At 34.6% G+C, this 20,370-nt stretch overlaps 1 protein-coding gene across 1 annotated transcript; it reads left to right on the top strand.

Annotated features, from left to right (window-relative positions):
- The first annotated feature begins 8,067 nt into the window (after positions 1 to 8,067).
- Positions 8,068 to 18,279, top strand: LOC107867823 (eukaryotic translation initiation factor 3 subunit I). The gene is made up of 8 exons (XM_016714264.2): positions 8,068 to 8,492; positions 9,714 to 9,929; positions 13,875 to 14,002; positions 14,265 to 14,384; positions 14,555 to 14,644; positions 15,405 to 15,491; positions 15,631 to 15,710; positions 18,007 to 18,279. The coding sequence occupies exons 1-8, from the start codon at positions 8,309 to 8,311 to the stop codon at positions 18,080 to 18,082; spliced, it is 981 nt and encodes a 326-aa protein (XP_016569750.1). The 5' UTR covers positions 8,068 to 8,308; the 3' UTR covers positions 18,083 to 18,279.
- Positions 18,280 to 20,370: the final 2,091 nt, after the last annotated feature.

Genomic DNA, 20,370 nt, shown 5'->3' with positions numbered 1-20,370 from the left:
ACACACACATGTATCTTGAGCTTTTGAAAAAGGATTTGTGGGATCTATGGACGAAAGAAGTCCATAGATAAACACTTGCATACCTTAGATTTCGTATCTGAAGAGATTGACGGAAGGAATTTTTGAATCAAAGCCTCCAATTAATTTCCCCCAATTCAAAACCCTAACCCTAACTTGATATATATATATATATATATATATAAGCATATAAGAGAAATGAGAGGAAAATAATATAAGTTCTCAACTGAATGGGGTATTTATAGAGATTTAAAAGAGTGGTAAAAGACCAAATGCCCCTAAGGAACAAATAAAACCCGAATCTGTCCTTCAGTGATCTATTCGATAGGCTGAAGTAAACTGGCCATAACTTTTTACTTCGATGTCCAAATTGGATGAAACCAATTTTATTGGAAAGAAGACTCTCAGGGCTTTCCGTTGATATATAGTAGCTCGCACAGTTCATTATGTACAAGGAGTTATGATCATTTGAAGTTGACCAAAAAAATCACTTGGCTGCAGTATTTTTTTTTCCTGCACATTTTATTGTTCACAGTTCGATCGAAATGGTCGTAGTTTGATCCGAATGGTCGTAACTCATCACTCGAGTGTCCATTTTGGGTGATCCACATATTGTTGGAAAGCTTATTCGATGGTCTACGAAATGGTGGGTCGAAATCCAAGAAATGACATACAGAAAAATTATAAATCATTCTCAAAGATAGGATCCAATACGTTTACGCACAAAATTTCGACGAAAATTTTTTCGAGGTATTACAATACTATTGATGAGGATGTTGCTGTAGGGGAAAATATACCAAATGCACCAGGTGTTGATGAGAGATGTGTGGATACCAGTTTGTAGAGATTGAGATGTTGGATCTAGGACATATGAGGAAGAAGGTAGATATCTTACGAGTAGAGGTGTGCTCTCTCACTGAGAATCACATATCATTCATTCCTCCAGTTGTATCCCCAATTGTTCAGCCATTACCTCCACATGGTCCCAAACACTTTGATTTATTTACGGAGGATGATGTGGTGGTCCCCATGATTGGGACCAAGAAAGGCGAGAGGGGGAATGCAGATCCAGAAAATCCATATGAGCAAGCCCTAAAAAGGGCTAGCCATGATTCGATGGCGAATACATTTATTGATAGGCAGAGGCGTGTCGAGCTAGCTGCGGGTGCATCTTCTCATAGTGAACCTCCATCACCATGGCCTCCACTAGTGGATATACCCCTATCTGGGGAAGATCGTGACATGGACACCTAGTGCGTCCCAGGTATGTTCTCACTTCCCTCCGTTTTACTTTATTTTAGCGCATTGAGGATAGTGAATAGTTTTTAGTTCGGGGTGGGATGTACCATAGTCGCCGTGGGTTTTTGTTGATGTGCTTCTTCTTGTCGGCCGCGGTATAGTTGTAGAACCGGCATGTCTAGGATAATTTTATTTCGTATTATGTTTTGTTTCGTATTGTGTTTTGTTTTTGTGTAATTAGGAGATTTTTAAGTAGTTAGGGCAATAGTCATGTTTTGACTTATTTTTTATACCCCTCTAAAAATTATGTCTTAGAATTGTGTGAATGTATATATGTGTAAACATTGTGGATCTTATGGCATTAGAATTAGGGACATGATAATCATTGCTAACAATTGCAGGAACCAGCTAGGTAGTAGCATGTGATGTAACTTCGTGCCATGTATGTGTGAGATACTACTTAATTCCCTTTGTGTGCTAAATTCAGAACTTTCCTAGTTAGTCTTGCCTAGGTTGTAGGATAGTTGGTTAGGAAAGGATCATAGGCATTTTTTGATATTAGTCCACTTTTAGCCTAAATGACCTTTTATGTGTGAATTATATCCCTTGATCCCAATTTTAAGCCTGATAGCTGATTTCTTTAGTTTTACATTTCACCTTTTCATTTGTGTTACAATAAACCTGTTTTGGCTCTAGTCCTCCTTGGACATTGTACACCTCAACTCAGGTAAAAAATCTAAGTTGAGGGTGGCTATCAAGGGGTGTGTAGTGTAAAGTGAGTATGTAGAAGGGTAAAATAAGAGAAAAAGTTAGAAGGGTTGGGTGTGATAGAAAAAAAAGAGAAAAAGAAGAAAGAAAAGAAAAATTATAAAAAAAAGAATAAAGAAACCACACCCAGCCTAAACGTGCATAAAAAAAGAAAATGAAAAAATAAAGGTGGAATAAAAGGAAATTGGTTAATAAGTGAGACCCCAAGGTTAGTATAGTGTCAAAGAGGCTTAGTCACTTTAAAAGTCCATATGTATCATACCAGCCCCAAGCCTTCATTACAAGCCAAGAAAAATCATATAGTCTTGACTACCTGAAAGCTAAGGTAAAGAAAATAAGGGCAAGTCTATGATATTTGACATGCATTGATTGGAACTTCTCTTCTGAGTGTGGGAGTCTCTTGATCATCCCCGCATTGACATGCATTAGTTCGTATGAGTGAGTGGGACATCTTTGTTGTGAATGGCACTTGAGTCATATTGCCAGCTATTTGCTTGTTTCGAATAGTGTAACTTGTATATATGAGTGGTTGTCTGTTGCTAATGTAATTGCCATACCTTGATCCCATTGTGTCAAATTGTTGTGCCTTTATGTTCATACACAGTTGGTTTTGAAAAATGAGATTAGAGAGGGTGTTATGTTCTGAGCTTTAATTGTTGACTACTTTGAATAACTTAGATTCTCCTAGTTAAGCGACGTTTTTATTTTTGTTATGTTTAGTTACCTGAGGACATCGAAGCGTTCTAAGTTAATGATGTTGATGTGCTATAGAAATATAACACTTTTGACGCTTAAAATGAGGAAAATATACAAGTTTTTGAGGTTATTTTGTTAAATATGATGCGTTTTGGATATGCTTTGTAGGAAATCATGTTTTGGATGCTAAGTTTGTGAAGACGATGAAAAAGGTATTTTGGATTCTTTTTGGAGCAATTAGGGATGTTCGAGACACTTTTTGAATTTTTTGTGATTAAAACACGTTCAAGAGTTGAAAAAGAGCTTAAAAGATGACTCTTAACACCTCCCAAGTCAACCTATGGATAGCATATAGGACCTATGAACCGCAAGTAGGCAAAGCAAGTGCTAGAGTTCGAAATCCCGAGAGCCAGGCTACAGGACTTATACCTGCACCCTGTACCTGCGCTCACCCTGCTGACCGCAGGTACTACCTGCACTCAGGGTTAGGGGGCAGGTAGAGATTATGTGTACTACCTACTTCTAGGGTCAGGGAGTAGGTAGAGAGAGTAGGTGGCCATCGACCCTGTTTTCTCCTATTTCATTCGGACTTTGATTTTAAGATTTCCTCTTGTACTATAAATACCCTTTATGTATTTTTTAGAAGGAATAAAACACTTTTCATATTCATAAACATATTTTGATTTCAAGATCCGATTTTGATCTTAGGATTCTCTTATATTGACTTTGGTTGATTAATCCAGCTATGACTGTGAGCTTTCTACTTCTTATTATTATGATTTCATCTATGCTTTTGAATACAAATATTGTTGGTTCCTTTGCAAGCATGAGCGGCTAGAAACTCATAGCTACGGTTGTGGAAACCTTGGCAGATTGACGATGTAAGGGAAGTGTTGTTGTTGTTCTGAACTGATACTAATACATGTATTGCTTTATCTTCAATATAACGGTTTTCTTAACCAGGTGGCCTACGTTAGGATCCCGCCTAGATTATTGCTACTTTCTCCAAAAGAGAAGTAGTGACTAGAAAAAGATAAAGACAATAGTAATTTGGAGTTTAGTTGTCGATCTACGCTTCTAGGGTTTATCTTAGTAAGATAGTTAGATTTCATCTAATAACTAGAGACTCAAAAGGTAATAGTTAACTAGGATCAAGATAAGGGTTTGTAATTCGACATCCTGAGATTCAAAAGGTAAAGGGTGAAATCTATCTACTCGTCCAAAAAACTGTAGATGGTACATAACTTATTGATTCTGCATGTAAGGTATCGGGTTGGTTCAACATAGCACGATAAGCCTACAAAATTGAGAAGCCAGGAGAAACACAATCCTAGTGTTCACCAATACTAATTACAACTGAAGTTGATGTTTGCTCCTTGTTCGATACTGCTATTCAAATTCCCTCATTTACTTTTCCAGTTTTTGCGTGTTGATTACAACATCTAAGATCCGCAAGTCCACTATTCCTTTGGGATTTGACTCCAACCTTTGTTGGGTTACTATATTTAACAGTGACCGCAATCATCTTCAAGGTGAAGGTGTAGCTTGGGCTTTATCATTAATTTCTAAAAAAAATTCTTATAGAGGACAAAAAAGCAAAGTTACCCACTATTGTGGGTCATTCCATGTAATTTCTTATTTTTAGATTGGGTTCAAATGAGCTCAATTCAATCTCTATTTCAACCCGTTTAATATAAAAATCATTTTCTTAATAAAAGTAGGAAAAATCACCTACCTCACCTCACCCCATCTCATCCCAATCTCAACTTACCCCATCCTCACCTGTCTCCCTTAAATAATTTTTTGAATTTCGTAATAAGCTTTTTATAAAAAAAATTCTTGTCCCCATCCCACCTCATCCCTATTCCCCCAAACCCAACCCATACCTCCACCCTAAAAAATTATTTATTTTAAAAAAAATAAAATAAAATTTCTTATCCCATGATAAAAAAACCTACCCTCAAAAAAAAATTTTAAAAAAATATTTATTTATTTTTTAAAAAATAAAATAAAATTTCTTATCCCATGATAAAAAAAACCTACCCTCCCCCTTCCCTGCACCCACTAACCCTCTCAAATTTTTTTTCTTTTTTTAAAAAATAATTTTAAAAAATAAATAAATATTTTTAAAAATTTTTTTTTTTAGCCCCAGCCCCCATCTCCTCCTACCCTTGTACCCCTCCCCCTCCCCCTCCCCCCGCAACCCCTCTCCTATACAACATACCCCTTCCTTTAAAAAAATATTATTTCTTAAAAGAAATATTTTTAAAAAAAAAATTTTTTTTACCTGAACCACCATCTCTTCCCTCCCCCCCCCCCCCATTTTTTATATAAATTTTTTTTTCTTTAAATTCTTATCCCCCCCACCCCCCCGCAAGCATACCCCTTCTCTAAAAGTTATTTTTTTAAATTTTTTTTTTTTTTTTAAATTCTTACCTCAACTCCCATCCTAAAACCCGCCCTTCCTACCCCTTGACCCCTTACGCCTACACCCCTCCCCATAAAAATTAAATTTTTAGTTTAAAAAAAATAGAAAAAATCTTAACCTCCACCCCCCCCCTCCCAATTTCATAACCCATTTAAATTTTTTTTTTTTGAGTTGGGTTTATAAGGGATAAATGTCAATATGTTATTATTTATTAGATTAAACGGGTCAAGACTCAACTCGATTTTTTACCCATTTCAATTCAAATTAAATTTGGACTTGTCATGACCCAATTCAATATCCAATTAAACCCATTTAATATCTTCAATCTCAACCCAACCCGGCTATTTGACACCCCTATGTTGTGGGGATAATAGAAATCCCATGAAATATAGGTTTGTAATTGGCAATTGGATAATTGTTGAAGGGGTATTTAGCTGTTCTCTCTTTGATAGACTACAAAATATTTTGAAAAAATTACAGCACAATACTAATAATTTTACTATATCTATATAATATCTCATATTTTTTATTTAATTACATCTCATTTCATATTTTGTATGTATCCGAAAAGTAATGTATTCGAAAAATTATGTATCCGAAGAAATTTTTACGTGACTATGTATAATGAATTAACTTATGTATCATGAATTAATTTGGTCATGATGCATAACAACCAACCCACTAACTTATATAGTATAAATTATTTACGGGCATGATATATTGAAATGTATCATATGCATTAAATATATTTGATGTAACAACTAAATATATCCTAGGAAAAGTAATATATTCGGCGAGCAACTTTTTAAAATTTTATATAATATTAAAAATATATGAAATAAGGAGTAATTAACTCCCATAATAGTCGATTTATACTACTAATATTTTCCCTCAATTGATAGTATTGAATCCTCGACTTATTCTGTTATGGGATTTTGACTCAGTGTTTTCTTTTGGGTAAAATTCATAAATAGCATACTTAAGACCATAATTATGAGATTCATAGCAACAGTTTCATAATTATTTAAACTAGCAACTTATATTTCGTATTTGAACAAATTTTTTCTATAAAAATACATATACAAATCGTTTTACTGATCATATTTAACTCAAATCACTTGAGTTAAATATGGTATAATCAGCCATGAATTAAATGTGGAGATTCCATTTCCATTAAAACCTTTTAATTAACATGATTTCTGTTATTTGTTACCAACTGAAATCAAAATTCAAATTTAGTTTCACATTATTGTTTTCATTCCCCAAATAAATAATCAAAATCAAATTAAACTGAAACTTCTTCTTTTCAATATCTTCGAAAATTCAAATTAAACCATTACTTTTGTTGAAAGTATTTAATCGTAATATTATCTTCTTATATGAATCTCATCAGTTGTTTTAAATCGATCAAAAAATTTTCGTTCTGAATTTTTTTTGAACCATTGTTGTTATTTCGTTCAAATTTTTTTGATCCATCATTGATGTTTCGTTCAAATATAGTGATCAAAATCGATTTTTCGTTAAATTTTTTTTGAATATTTTGAGCCATTAATAATTTTTCGTTGATCAAAATCAATTTTCCGTTACGTTGTACAATTTAACAATTTATTTTGTTAAATTATTTTTAAATATTTTGTAAACGAATTTCAAAAAAAAAAGTAATGCAACAATAAGTTGAATTGATCGAACAATATAGTGATCAAAATCAATTTTTCAAGATGCTCAAACTCAATTTTGTTCTTGTTCACTTTTTTTTTTGTTTTTTCTTTTTCTATTTTTATTTTTTTACTCTTTTACCTCTAACTTTTATTTTGAAAAGACAAATATGTATATCACATACACATATTCAAAAAATATATAAAATACATAGTTATACAGATCTGGATATATATTTACAGTATAAAACATACATATGTATCTACATATGTATTTACAAAAATACATATCTCACTCATATATATAAACATATAAAATACAAAATCTCTATAACAAAAAAGACAACTATATACATATGCATATAAGTAATCAAAAAATACATGATACATATCCTATATGTTTACATATACATGTGAGTCAGATATGTATTTCTGTAAATACATATGCAGATATATATATATATATATATATATATATATATTACTGTAAATATATATACAGATTTGTATGTCTATTTATTTTGTATATTTTTTGAATATGTATGTGTGATATAAATATTTATCTTTTAAAAACAAAAAAAAGAGATAAAAAAAAAAAAAAATGAAAAAGAAAAAAAAAAAAAAAGAGAAATAGAAACTAAAAGTGTAAAAGCAAAAGCGAAAAAAAATAAAAAAATTTAAAAAGAAGAAGAAAACGAAAAAAATATGAGAAATAAAAAATAAGAAAACGAAAAAAGAAAAAAATAAAGAAAAAATCGAAAAAGTAAAAAGAAAGGATAGAAGTAGAAAAGAGAAAATAAAGTGAAAAGAAAAAAATAAAAAAGAAAAAAAATTAAAATAAGAAAATAAAATGATAAAAAAAACTAGCAAGAAAAAAAAGTTAGAGATATAAGAGAGTGATAATTTGAAATTTTAAATATCATGAAGATAATAAGCTTCATGATTGAGTTTGATTTGAAAAATGAATCTATGTACTAATTTAAATAAGAGTAATTTATGGGAATGAAAAAAATTGAAAGAGGAATATACGAGATTTCAAACAAAGGTAAAGTAAAAATCAGTCAAAGAAAAGAGAAAGAGAAGTGACATAAAAAAAAGAATCTTATATATGGTAACTTCTCAAACGCAGTAAGTGAGGTACCATACTTAAAATAATGCTATTTTTACTGCATAATATAATTTCATTAAAGTGTTATATTTTTCATAATTTAAGTCTTAAGTATGTTACTTCCTTAGTTTTTCCTTTTCTTTTCCATTTGGGTTGGGTCGGCGCACTCAGACTGGGCCTCTTTGTAGAAACCTTGTGATTTATTACAAATATAAGTCCAGAATAAAATTCTAACCCAAGTTTAAATAGGTCTAGAAGAACAAAAAGTTATTAATAAAACAAACAAATAAGGCCCCTGCGAGCACAACAATCCTCAGTGCAGTTACACCGGCGGCGGCGAATACAACGAACAATCCGCCGAATTGCTACGGCGGCGAACAAGAATCGTCGGCAAAGATGAGACCAATATTGATGAAGGGCCATGAAAGGCCGTTAACTTTTTTGAAGTACAACAGAGACGGAGATCTACTCTTCTCTTGTGCTAAGGACCATACCCCTACCGTTTGGTATGCCGATAATGGCGAGCGCCTCGGCACATACCGTGGCCATAACGGCGCTGTTTGGTGCTGCGACGTTTCTCGTAATGACTTACCACTCTTTTCTCTCTCACTATTGATAATTGATTGTCGCTTTGGCTTGTTCATTCGCTGCAACTTTTTTGCTTTGCTAATAGGGGCTTTTGGTCTTGTAATATTTGTCTGGGTTATTGAGTCTAATAACCAAGCAATGATTTTGTAAATCAGGTGAAATAGCGCAAAAGCATTAAGGTTATTCTAGTTTGATACTTCGAAGAAACTGATATAATCATAGTTTTGTTATCACATGTTTAATTCACCTTTAGCTTATTAAGTTTATACACCAATAATCATCCTGGGCAAACGACAGAATTTTCAGGTGAACATGGTTTGGAGCTTCTAAAATTAGCTTGTTTTGATGTTTTTAAAAGAAGTATTTTTATTGAGAAGCAGTTTGTGTTTTGCGGATAAAGTCCTGAAGCACTTTTGAGCAAAATTTAGTGTTTGGCCAAGCTTTTCTTTAGAAGAGTTCTTAATTATATTTTTCTCAAAGTTGCTTTTACAAAGAATCTACTTTTTTAGCTTCTGAAAACTTCTTCTGCTACTCTTCTGAAGCACTTATTTTCTCCCAAAAGCTTGGCCAAACAATTAACTTCTTAAAATTAAGCACTTTTGGCAAAAATAAGGTCGGCCAAACAGGCTATTTAATCCCAGTAGTATTCCTGGGTTTGTCTTGCTGATTTGCTGCAAAACTAAGTTACTTCAGCCCCTTAGTTTTTGCCATTTTGGAAATAATTGTAGTTTCTTTAGTGTATGATGATTTCTCTCTTTTGTTTTTTTGGATGGGTAAAGTTTGTGTAGCATGATTTATTCTCCTCTATCTTGTACTTCTTGTGGTATCTAAATAGTCTTTTGCTTAAAGAATATAAAACTTATTAACAATTCTTATTTCTTATTTCGCTCCTTTATTTTTCTTAGTATTTTATCAATTTAAGTACACCAAATTTATTGGTGTTCTCTTTAATTATATCCACTTAAGTTGATGAGAATTGAAACTGGTCAAGTATAGCTCATTAGTTTTGTAGTTTTTACCTTGCAAGAGATTAGAAATCAAATACTCGCTTACATGTTTTTTTTTCTAAAAAGAGGTTAATGAATTTTGGAATTCATATAGCGAGAGAAGAAGTGTGTTTTTTTGCTTGTATTTGTGTGGGGTAAAAGGTTCATTTATAACTATGGTACCATGGACTGTCTGTGGTTATTGACTTGTGGATTCTTTGCTATAGGGGATTCTTCCAGGCTAATAACTGGAAGTGCGGATCAGACTGCAATGCTGTGGGACGTCCAAACTGGTACCCAGCTGTACACATTCAGCTTTGACTCCCCTGCGAGGTCTGTTGATTTTTCGGTTGGTGATAAGCTTGCAGTGATCACCACTGATCCATTTATGGGGCTGACATCTGCTATCCATGTCAAACGCATCAGCAGAGATCCCAATGACCGTAAGTTTCTGTAACTCTAAGGTTGATCTTTTGTTGTTATCTTGTTTAATCTTTTTTTTTCTTTTGACAAGTAATTGTTCGTTTATATTTGTGTTTGTGAAGTATATTTTATATTTTTTTTCTCTTTTGTTTAATATTGCAAATAATGAGTTGAATTATTGTAAAAGCACCAAGTAAGATTCCTTTTTACTATGAGGTTTCAAGTACCCTATGCATAGGCTTCATGTCTGCACTATTCGTAAGCCACTGTGTTTCGTTTCGGAGATGCGAACAATGGACTCTTTGATGACCTTCACTCAGAGCTATACAGATGCATTTTCTATTTGACCATGACCATATAAGCGCGGAAATGATTTAAATGACTTAGCTTTATTGTGAATAAATTTCTCAAGTCACCTATTAGTTTTATAATGTTTTGACATGATTGAGATCGTTAATCAGATGTTTGTCCGTTTTGTCCTTTTGTGCTGATTTTTGGTTGTCGAGATTGTTCCTGGTATAGTATGGTGGTTATTATTATTGAAGAAACTTGTCCTTATAAATATCGGCATATGACTAATTGTTAAATATGTTGAGTTATTGGACTGTTTCATTTCTCTCTGGTTTGCCTACTCAGACCAGCCTGTTTTATTATTACATCTGCATCAACCCTTATTCTCAAACTAAACCAGTACACAGACTTAATGTGCCTAAGTTCCCTCTTGGTACTGATTCTGCTTTCAGCAACAATAGTTCCAACACCCAACTTCCATATTGGTACCTATATTATCCTCCAATACTTACCAAAACCTAAGTTTCTCGGACTCGGGTGCGGGTATCCGAGACGGGTGCGGATCCGAGAGTCGGATTTGTCAAGATATAAATTTTCGGATTCGGGGGTGCGAATCCGATAGTGGATACGGGTGCAGGGATTCGGCTTAAAAAAATTAAATACTATAAATATAGAGTTATAATTTATTTTAAACTAATTTATTTTCCTTAACCCACAGGGATTTGAATTTATTTTTTATTTACTTTACTATTTTTAGTTATTTTTTTCATTGATTTTACTTTTCAATTAGGAATAGTATTCGTATTAGAAATTTTTTCCAAAATTAAAACTGACGTTTATTTACCAAAAAATAAAAAATAAGTATAATTTTTAAACAAAGTAGGTTTACTGACCGACACTTGTATACACGTGTTTTTATCTTTCATTACACTTGTATACACGTGTTTTTATCTTTCATTAAAAGGGATATTTGTGGTTAATATTATTAAATGTTATTAACACCACAAACAAATCACTTTGAAAAAAAAATCCGTCACTATTAACGCCGACGACAACGGGCGACTGACGACGACTTACCGTAGAAGACTGCACGATGCTTTCTGGCGATGGCGACGATGATTTTCAGCGACGTCGACAATGATTTCAGGCGACAGCGACGGCCATCGATAACACCGTCTCTGTTCCGGTTGGTTGTTGGTTGAGATTTTTTCAGGTAAGTTGCTGGTTAATTTCGATGCTTCCCTCAAATTTATTATTCAGTTTGGTCAACATCTCCGAAATCGTTTGACCGAATCGGAGATAGCGGAAGGACCCGTCCCCGCCCCAGTCTCGTGTCGAGACGGGTTCGGCGGCAAAACAGTCGAGTCCGAGCAACATAGACCAAAACCAATGTACGTGCAGAAACCAAAAATATCATTTATTCTCTGTGATAAGTATGCAATCGGAATGGTGGAGCAAAACCATGTCCATTCACCATGCATTCCTATTTTTCATGTTTGGAGTTCCTCTACCACTGGCCTCTTAGTCTCTTGGAAACTATTTGTAGGTTTTGGAGCATTATGCATGCGAGTAAGTAAAGTGATTTTGTTGATGCGTGTTGAAAGCTGACTGGACAGAGCTTACTCCCATACTTCACACAAAGCAACTTACAGAAACCAGATCAAGTCAATCACACGTTCTTTCAACTTTAGAGTTGCTAGTGCTATTTTTGAATTACTAGATAATTCATGGGAGATATCAAACTTGATTATGCGGTATTGGGGGCGAAGTGGATAACTTATAGTTCTCCCTCACCTCTTTTAAGCTCATTTTCCAATGAAAAAATTGTTCTAGTTAATTTATGTTAAAATATGAGTAGGAATAGGAATAACATATAAAATCCTACTTGGAAAAGGATTGTAATGTAGTGTCCTATTAGGAAAAGGATTGGAATGTATTGTCTATAAATAGGGATCAATGTAATAATGTAGTTATAACAATTCAATAATATTCTTCTTATATTTCTAACATGGTATCAGAGCTTCCACGATCTTGGTAAAGAATCAAAGAGTTTCTGTTGCCGGCAGGCGGCTATAATCCATATATGTCGCCCGTCTGCCGCCCGTCTGGCCAATGATCATGTTAGCAAAAGTTGGGTCACTGACTCACTGTGCATCTTTCTAGTGACTATTTTCTCATATTTTTGCGTAGCACCATGCATTTGTCCAGCGACTACTTTTTCATATCTATGTTTCTTAGCACCGTACTTCTTTTCGATGACTATTTTCTCATATCTGATTTGCGTAGCACCATGCATCTTTCCGGACTACTGTCTCATATCTGAGTTGCATAGCACCATGCATCTTTCTGGTGACTCCTCAGATTTAATTTACATAGTTCTGTACCGATGACTCCTCAGCTCTTTTTCAGTAGGGTCGTGCCATCATTCCGACCCTGCCTATATAATTTCTCTTTTCCAGTAGGATCGTGTCGTCATTCCGACCCTACTTATATAATTTCTATTTCTCAATAGTGTCGTTCCATCATTCCGACCCTACACATTTCTCTTTTTCAGTAGGATTGTGTCATCATTCCGACCCTACCCATATACTTTTTTTTCCTCAGATTGTAGTCACTTTTCAGCCATCAAATCTAATAATCCGGCGTGTGAGCATGTTTCGGCTAAGTTTTTGGTGACTTTCATGTTCAAGATCTACTCGTCTCTTGATTTCAAGATGAACAGTATATTTTATACCAGTTTTCGGCAATTTTCCTGCGACACATCGACTTTACGACAATATTTACTACTTTTCGGATCATTTTTTTAGTTTGTTCCGTTTCAATTGAGGTCTCCCAGACGTCCAAAGCCATCCTTATCAGTTTTCTTGCAGATATCTTGACCAAGTCCCTCACCGATTCTCATATTAGTTACATCCATAACAAGTTTGGTACATATGTCTTCTATGCACCAGCTTGAGGGGGATTGTTAGAATATGAGTAGGAATAGGAATAACATATAAAATCCTACTTGGAAAAGGATTGTAATGTAGTGTCCTATTAGGAAAAGGATTGGAATGTATTGTCTATAAATAGGGCCTCAATGTAATAATGTAGTTATAACAATTCAATAATATTCTTCTCATATTTCTCACAATTTATATTTTCTCTTTGTTTCTTTTAAATTCAATTATCATAGAATTATCTAATTATTCTGCACATTTTTTTTTAAAACATGGTAACGTAAATCTACACTTTTTCCTTTATGCTATATAAACCAGAACTTGAGAGTTGGAAAAAATTGTCCTGTAGATGAAGTATCAGAGTAATGATGACCACCATATAAAAGCTTGTAGGGGACTAGGGTTTATGTCCAAGTGAATGAAACACCAGGGTCTTTCCTTATATTCAATTATAATACAAAAAGAGGAAAAGGTACATAGCTTTAGTGAATATTTGTTATCAAGGGTTAATCTTAATATGCTTCCAGAGTTGTCCCATCTAACACATTGACGTGCTTTGGAAGTTGAGACGATGGGATATGCCTTGTATTTTGCTTCCGTTTTCCGGGTGGTTGTTCTCTTATTCTAATTTTGAACTGACCCACTTTATCTTCCATAAGTTGGCGCACTTTGTGACTCTCATCTCATGATCTTAACATTCACAGTATCTAATAAATCTCCTTCTCATTATTTTAGAAATTGGAGACTCGGTGCTCACTTTAAAAGGTCCCCAGGGAAGAATCAATAGAGCTGTGTGGGGACCCCTGAATAAAACAATTATAAGTGCTGGTGAAGATGCTGTAATACGTATCTGGGATGCTGAGGTACGTTAGTATTTTTCAGGTCCATGGAAAATGTGCTGTCAATATGTCATGTTTTATAGTTTGGCTCATTTAGCTACTTTATTTAATTTTCGTGAACAGATTGGTGATTTATCAGGCGGGTCTGTTTTTACTGTATTCATACCTGTTATCTGTTTGATTGTTTGTTTTGTTTTTATTTCTTGAATTTAATTTAGCTTTAATTTGTTCTCTCTCTGTACCTCTTAGCTAGTGTGGTGTTTTGACGGTCTTTCAAAATTTGCAGACTGGAAAGATACTGAAGGAGTCTGACATGGAAATTGGACATAAAAAGGGTATTACATCACTACAAAAATCAGTGGATGGTTCACACTTCATTACTGGTTCCCTTGATAAATCTGCCAAGGTTGCTCCTTGTAGCCCGTGGAAATATTGCCATTGTTTCATTCTAAGTTCTCTCAAAACTCTAGCAAATACTTCATTTCGATTTTTCAGCTATGCATATACATACCCACTTTGTTTTTCTTTTCTTTTTATATTTCTTCGTTGTTTCTAATATTTCTGCTGATTTTCCAGCTCTGGGACATCAGAACTTTGACACTTATCAAGAACTATACAACTGAACGGCCAGTGAATGCTGTCACTATGTCCCCACTTCTTAATCATGTATGTATTGACACGCTCCTTAACTAATATATTGAATGGTTCTGGTGCGACAAATATCTGTTGTCTCTATGTGGTGAAATATCTGTCATCTCTATTATAGCTGTGTCTTTTTAAGTGGAACAAGTTAAAATGTTCAAATATTCATGCGGTTACCCTTTTGCGGCTTTGCCTCCTCGAAGATTATGTCTCCCACTTGCAGCTCACTTTGTGTTAATTGTCAGTGTTCTAAATGATTTCTTTTAATCTCAGAAAGATTTTTTTGATGGTTTTGTAGTAACTGGAGCTATCACCTATTTTACTTTGTAACTCTCTTGCATCTTCTTGATGCCTTTTAATACAATGACTTCATAAAAAAAAAGCTTTTTTGATGGAGAGTTAATTACAAGAGTTTGACTAAACCAATTATACTGCGGTAGATCCTTAATCATTCGCAGGATAAAGAAACTTAAAGATCACTGAAGCCAACATTTGATCATTTATTCTGACTCATTTTGCTGTGTGAACTTTCAGTAACATTCCATGAATCTTGGCTCACGCGTTCGTGATGAAACAAAAGAGGTGCTTTTTTGTAAGAACTAAAGAGGAGATGTCTTATTACTAGTTAAGAAACTAACAAAAAACCTGAAATGTCTTACTTTGCATTGGATTGCGTTTGCTAGTGCTAGTCTAAAAATTTGTTCTTTGTGCAAGCAAAGTTTCTCCAAGGGGTTCTGTGATGTTTCAAGTATCTCTCTAATCTAATGCTGATCATGGTCTGTAGGTGGTTTTGGGAGGTGGTCAGGATGCTTCAGCTGTCACCACTACTGATCATCGTGCTGGAAAGTTTGAGGCCAAATTCTATGACAAGGTAAGCAGAGATATTTTTGGTGTAAGGAATGATCTCCCCCCACCCCCCTGATAAAGAGTAAAAGGAGAAAGAATGAGTCTGATTTGGTTTCATAACATTTCGGAATGTTTGTAATATGGTGTATCTGGATGTGCATCAGATTCTTACCGAAGAAATAGGAGGCGTTAAAGGGCATTTTGGTCCAATAAATGCTTTGGCTTTCAATCCTGATGGAAAAAGGTAACTGATCATTACACATTCTTGCATCTCATATTTGGATGTGCAAACGTTCTTGTGCCATTATTGAAACTTGACTTCATTTTTGTGTATCATTACACATTCTTGCATCTCATACGTGGATGTGCAAACGTACTTGTGCCATTATTGAAACTTGACTCCGTTTTTGTGTGGGTTCACAAGTTTTAGATTTAATCCAATAACTTGTTCTAAAATTTGTCTTGCCTTTCTTTATGGGTTTCAAAAATCTCAACCCTCCCCTGAGCTCACGTGTGGGATTTCACTGGGTTTGCTGTTGTACTACTGCCGCCATATGACAAAGATGATGATGTGCTTTTTCAACAATTAATTTTAGTAAGAATGATAGTGATTGCTACTTGGCTATTTTAGTCGCATAATTATCAAAAAGTAGTGACTAATGAACACAAAGGTCCTTTTTAAGAAAACGGTGGACTTATCTTTGAACACCTCAGGTAGAAAGCTAGACAACAATTTTGATGGGAGAGTGAAAGTTGTTGGAAATATTGCTGCATGCTATCTTATTACCCGTTTGTTCCAGTGTGGGTGGTATGTCCTTGATAGTTCTCTTTACTTTCTCTCCAAGTTTTTGGACCAAGTAGTAGGCTGGATCCTTTCAACTAAAAGGTGAAAAGAGGGAAAGAAAGATATCATCCTTAAGTTATTTGAAGCTGTACATATTTAGCGTGTACTTGAGCAGATATTTTTTTGTACTTGGTCTCAAATGTACATCGATATAGTAGTCTGTTGAAATCTTGGGCAATTGAAACAAAGAGAATGAACGAAGTAGCATCCTAACACTTGCATGTCTTGTTTAATTCTTGCTCTCTAAATATGTATTCCTTCAAACTCTCAATAAAGCTGTCAACCTTAAGTTATTTGAATTTGCACATATTTAGCTTGTACTTGTGCAGATATTTTTTTTGTACTTGGTCTCAAATGTACATTGATATAGTAGTCTGTTGAAATCTTGGGCAGTTGAAACAAAGAGAGTGAACGAAGTAACATCCCAACTCTTGCATATCTTGCTTAATTCTTGCTCTCTAAATATGTAAACCTTCAAACTCTCAATAAAGTTGGAACTCATATTTATTTGGACCATGGTTCATATTCTTATATTAAGTTTAAATTGAGTTAGCTTAATTGCTTTTGGGATCATAAATTTAATATGAAAAAACAGGTTGGATTTTGATTTATGTTAGGTTCCATATTTGTACTTGCTCTTCCCTTGTCTGACTCATTTTAGTCCTTTTCAATTTGCCCATTGCTTGTCAGATTTATTTAGATTTAAAAGAAGGGCTGGGTGTTTGTCAGGGACCTTTGCAACTTTGTTAGACTATGTATGTCAGTTTATAGTAACCTCTAGCTTATATAACCTGTAATTTGTTTAACAAGTCAAATTATTTAGATTCTAGTGAGGTGTGCCCGAATATAGATGAATATAGAGAATTCGTATAGTTGACTCCCATCGTTTGTGATTGAGGTGTAATTGAAGCCACAAACATATCGAGATAAGCTTTACAATAAAGGGGGAAATCATGCATCTGTACTCTGGTAGGGTCTGCAGATTATGTTGTCTCCTGTTTTGTGGTAGGGGTCTTGTGTGGAAAACTCTTGTTTATGTTTGGTGTATGCTCTGTGGTGATGTCTTGCAAATCTGATGCCTCTGTTCCTATTATGCTATGCTTGGAGTTCAAATTTTTTAAGGTGTATATATACTGAACTTGTTTTGGTGCATATGTTAAGTTTTTTTTATGTGGTAACACAGTGAGAATGTTTATTGTGAAACTTTAAAAACTAACTCATTTTTCTCCATCCTGGGGAGCAGAATAGACATAGTTTATGTGCAGTCTGTTCTCCATTAATATCCTGTTGAATCTTCCTTCAGGCAAGTTGTCAAAGTAGTGGTGCAAGTACTTACCTTAGGTAGTTTTTTTAGTTTTGATTGGTTTGTCATGTCTTTTCTTCGGATGGTGGAAACTCATATCAGCAGATCGTGTGCGGTGTAAGAATGTAACTTTTAGCATCTCACAGTTAGATTGTGTGCGGTGTAAGAATGTAGGCTCAAGCTTAATGGAAAGAGAGCATTTTTCTGTGCACAATACAACCCTATATATATATCATTTCCTTTTATCTTCAAGCTCGACAAGCGTGTGTGCTTGTGCGTTAATTTTCCTGATTAACTGTAATATTGCTTGCTTCTAGATGATATAATGTTGATCAATTTCCATCTTTGAATATGTTTAAGCTGGCGTGTTGACCAAGTAATTTGATTTTGCAGTTTCGCAAGTGGTGGTGAAGATGGATATGTGAGATTGCATCATTTTGACCATGATTACTTCAACATCAAGATTTAGATTTTGATAGGACCAGGTTTTGGAAGTCTGTGCTTTTGGGTATCCTGTAGTTTTTTTCTTTTGGGTATCTAGTAGAAAACAGTGGTGCTTATTGACTTTTCTCTGGAAGCGACTTTCTGATTATCTCCAATGAATTTCTCGGATACTTGTATTGTTGCAAGCTATATATTTTGCAGAAGAAAATCACATTTTGTTTATTGTTGTGCAAAACATAATGACTGGTTATTTTGAGGTGCAATGTTTTCAAGTTTGCACTTGCTTACGGCAGAGTTGGCGGGATCTATTTATGCAATTTCTTACAAAACAAAATATATTTTACTTTTTGATTTATCCTCTGTGCTGCTCTTTATTAGCTTGAAATTATCAGACAGATGGTCCAGAGGAGTTCTTTAGGAAATTGGCAAATAACCATTTTTAAGTCAGCTCCTACAAACTCAGCCATACCTTCAAACTGAGGAAAGTCTATGCTGCTGCGTCATTCTGTCTTTGCATCGACGTGAACTCTTCCTCCAGGCTACTTTAATATGGGTTCAGAACTTTCTGCAACTTTGTTCCGCCTAGAATTGTTAAAGCCTTCACCCAAGTCTCAGTATGCTTCTCCCATTTATGCCTTCTCAATAGTAGGCTGGTTTAAAGCTGACAGCTGGACCGGATTGTACTGATACCGTTCTGGGAGTACCCGGAACAGAATGGAATTGAGTTCTCATACCAGGGAATTGGTACTGGTGCATCCCTGTTTCGATCCGGTGAATTTTTTTCTTAATCGGGTCATTCCCAGTTTTGATTCGGTGAATTCTTTTCCTTAATTGGGTCATGGGAGCGTTGGCAAGGGCTAGTGGGGCCCGCAACAGAGTTTTGAGCCCCACACCCCCGCCCGCCCCGCCCCACAAACCCAAATCCTTTCCTTTCCTCTATCACATTTTTATTCTCTCGTTCTCTCTCAATTCTCTACTCTCAAATCTATAAATTTTATAATTATTGTTATAATTTTGCAATTGAAGTATAATTTGGTAAATTTGTAGGAGCAATTTTCTTCAAGCTTCAATTTTAGGTTATAATCGTCTGCTTTTCCGGCAGACGTTTGATACATTCATTCCTTTAGACTTTTAATTTATTCTTTGTATTTATTAGTTGTGTTGTTCATTTTAATTTGCTAATTTCACATTTTATTTTATTATATTATGGATTCCTCTAAAAAAAAAATCGGTAAAAAAAGTATTGCACAAAAAGTAAAAGGTTTAAATGAAATTTGGTAGTAAAAAATATAAAGATTCTTCTTCTAGTTCTTCTCACTTGCCTCAAGTTAGATTTAATACGAATGATTTTATGCATGTTAATGAAATTGATTTTGCCCCTCCTATAGAAATTAATATTGATAATCTTATTCCTCATGATGACTGCATAATGATTTTAAGATGAATTAAATGAACAAGTAAAATTACATGTGGATGATGATTTAGATGATATATCGACCACTTTCGTTTCCGCTAGTGTTGAAGTTCCAACTCAGGATAATAGTCAGATTGGAGCTAGTCTTCCCCCTATTACTCTCGTTAGGGATAAAATCTCGATACAACGTAGTTTAAGATTATCCGTGTGAAAATTTTATTATTTGACTAATGAATAAAGAAAAAAATTTCTCTACGTGTGGTATTTGTAAACAAATGTGAAAATATGTATCTGACGGGAGTGTAGGTTCCATTGGGGGCTGTGAGAGGAAGAGAGTTTCAAAACCCATTTGACTAAAAATCATTCAAGAGAATGATAATAGGATTTAGCTATTCTTGGTGAAAAGGTTTTAGCATTGGACCATCAGGAGGAGGATCAAACATAGTTCAAAGTTCACCAAACCCTTAAAATCCAATTGGTCTTTTTTCACAATAACAGTATAATAAGGATCGTGATTGTGAAAATTTTGCTAAAGGAATTGTTGGCCTTTTAGAGCTTGTATGCAGGGTTACAGGGGAAGGGAGGGGAGAAAAAGTTGTTTAGACTCGCTAAGGCTAGGGAGAGGAAGGGTCGTGACCTCGATCAGGTGAGGTGCATTAAGGGGGAGGACAGTAGAGTGTTGGTGGAGGACGGCCACATTAAGAATAGATGACAGTCGTACTTTCATAGGCTCTTGAATGACGAAGGGGATAGAGTTATTGTGTTAGGGGAACTGAAGCACTCAGAGGAGTGTCGGGATTTTAGCTATTGTAGACGTTTTAAGGTAGAAGAGGTTAGACAGGCTGTTCGCAGAATGCGAAGGGGTAGGGCGACGGGGCCGGATGAGATACCGGTGGAGT

The sequence above is a fragment of the Capsicum annuum genome, chromosome 4 (genome assembly GCF_002878395.1).
Source record: "Capsicum annuum cultivar UCD-10X-F1 chromosome 4, UCD10Xv1.1, whole genome shotgun sequence".
Taxonomy (NCBI): domain Eukaryota; kingdom Viridiplantae; phylum Streptophyta; class Magnoliopsida; order Solanales; family Solanaceae; genus Capsicum; species Capsicum annuum.
The sequence above is the reverse complement of the archived record's forward strand: the minus strand, read 5'-3'. Positions and strand labels throughout refer to the sequence as shown.

What these genes read in the sequence shown, in the direction of transcription:
- LOC107867823 (XM_016714264.2), top strand. Translation starts at nt 8,309, where the DNA reads ATGAGACCAATATTGATGAAGGGCCATGAAAGGCCGTTAACTTTTTTG. An exon ending in CCCTTGATAAATCTGCCAAG is followed by an intron (nt 14,385 to 14,554) that starts GTTGCTCCTTGT and finishes CTGATTTTCCAG; the next exon opens with CTCTGGGACATCAGAACTTT. An exon ending in TTCAATCCTGATGGAAAAAG is followed by an intron (nt 15,711 to 18,006) that starts GTAACTGATCAT and finishes TTGATTTTGCAG; the next exon opens with TTTCGCAAGTGGTGGTGAAG.